General features: G+C 57.0%; 1 protein-coding gene across 1 annotated transcript in view; it reads left to right on the top strand.

Moving 5' to 3' along the window:
• Positions 1–1,749: 1,749 nt before the first annotated feature.
• cyc23 (guanylyl and adenylyl cyclase family member) overlaps positions 1,750–1,880 on the top strand; it is a gene marked incomplete at both ends in the record, with an annotated part of 3,124 nt that continues 2,993 nt past the window's right edge. The window contains one exon of the mRNA XM_002952686.1: positions 1,750–1,852. Coding sequence (XP_002952732.1) covers positions 1,750–1,852 — 103 coding nt within the window. The remainder of the gene's footprint in view (positions 1,853–1,880) is intronic.

Genomic DNA, 1,880 nt, shown 5'->3' with positions numbered 1-1,880 from the left:
CACCAGCTGCTGGAGTCCATCTTCCCCAGGTGAGAGAGGGGACACGTTTTTCATTTTGCACGTACGTATGTGTTTTTTGAATGCTTGTGCTTTTGTTTTTGCACATTTGCGTATTTGTGTAATTGTGTATTTTGTGCGTATGTTTGTGCGTGTGTGTTTTGTGTGTGTTTGTGTTGTGTATGTTACGCAACACATGTCAGATCTGGTGGATGGTAATGCTGTATGGTGTGATAAACCGTAGAAATGACAAGATGTGTTCAAGTGGGGCCCAGAAGCCTCCCACCCCGTAACAAAGTTCCGAGGGATGGCGTTCGGGTGGTGGTGGGGGGGGGGAAAGACGAACCACACACGATTGAAGCTGCTGCCAGGGCAAGAGAGTAACAAACGTAGAACTGACCGAAAGGCGTCCGTGAAGACCGTGACCTCGGGTGTGTGTGGGGGGGAGAAATCATGAGAACAAAAAGTGGTCACAAAGAAGCAGTTGCATCGACACCCCCCCTACAGCAACTGCCGGGTGGGGTTTTGGCGGGTGGGGGAGTTAGGGATCGCAAACTGGCTGACCTTCGACAGAAGGGGGTGTAAGGAAAGTAAAGATGAAGGCGAGGGGATAACGGGGCTAGAGAGCGTGGTGGTGGGGGGGGGGAAGAGTAGACTGAACGATTTGGAGGGGGGAGCCTTGGGGGGCCGCCTTTTTGGTCTTGCTCCGTCCCTGTCCCGTCTTTGCTGTCCACGGGTTGGGTTGGGTTGGGTTGGGCGGTGTTCTCCATCTCCATCTGCTCCGGGTTTACGCATTTTTTCAGTTTTTTCAGTTTTCTGTCGGTTGTCGGTTTTGTGGTTGTCCTGTCTGTTGAGAGGTGCGCTTTGGGGCTCGGCTTTAGCGGCTGGCGTGGGTGATATGTGTGCACTTGTGTGTGTAGGTTGTTAGGTAGGTAGTAGTTGGGTATTAGTTACTAAGGATTTAGGTAGGCAGGTAGTTAGGTAGTTAGGTAGGGACATCACCACTTGCGCTTCGCACACATCGGAGGTGTACGACTGAAAGGAAGGATGAGTCCCATCCCCACCAGCGGCGGCATTCTTCGACAACTCGCCAGGGACGTTTCTTTTTACTTTTGCTTCTCCTTCTCGCTTCCAACCTCCTCCCCTCCCCCGCTCCACAGTGGTTCGTCTTAACCCACCCCATCCCCCCGCTCACCCCCCCCCTCAACCCCCCGCTCACCCCGCCGTGAAATTCTCCCCCTCCCGCCCTTGCCCCTCCCGCCCTTGCGCCGTTGTGCTGATGGAGCCAGGCACGTGTTGGAGCTCGCAGCCGCCTCGGTGCGGACTAGCAATAACAACAACAACAACAACAGCTGCAGCAAGAACAGATGCAGCGTCATCAGGAGCAGTACGGGCGCTGGCCCCAACCGCAACCGGGGTGGTGGTGGGCCCCGGTCGGGGAGGGGGTGCGCCGCCAGGTACCGCCTGACCCAGCTGCCCCTGCCGCAGAACAGCGCCTCCACAGCCACCTACCATCCCATGGTGCGGTAGTAGTGGGTGGGTGGGGGTTTGGTAGTAGGAGGGTGGGTGGTAGTGGGTGGGTGGTAGTGGGTGGGGGTTTGGTAGTGGGTGGGTGGTAGTGGGTGGGTGGGTGGTTCCCTTGCTACCCCTCCCCTCCTCTCCCTTCCCCTTCCCTCCTCCCCGGCACTTAATTTCTGAGCTTCTTGTCTAAGATCCCCCCCCCCACCTCCTCCACCTCCTCCCCCCGGGCAGGTGACTGTGTTGTTCGCCGACATCAAGGGCTTCACGAGCCTGTGTCACCAAATACCCCCCACAAGGGTCATGCACTTCCTCAACCACCTGTACTCCAGGCTAGGTGGGGGATTGTGTGTGTGTGTGGGGGG

Source organism: Volvox carteri, assembly GCF_000143455.1.
Source record: "Volvox carteri f. nagariensis unplaced genomic scaffold VOLCAscaffold_31, whole genome shotgun sequence".
Classification (NCBI taxonomy): domain Eukaryota; kingdom Viridiplantae; phylum Chlorophyta; class Chlorophyceae; order Chlamydomonadales; family Volvocaceae; genus Volvox; species Volvox carteri.
Note: the sequence above shows the minus strand (reverse complement) of the source record. Positions and strands in the feature narration are given on the sequence as shown.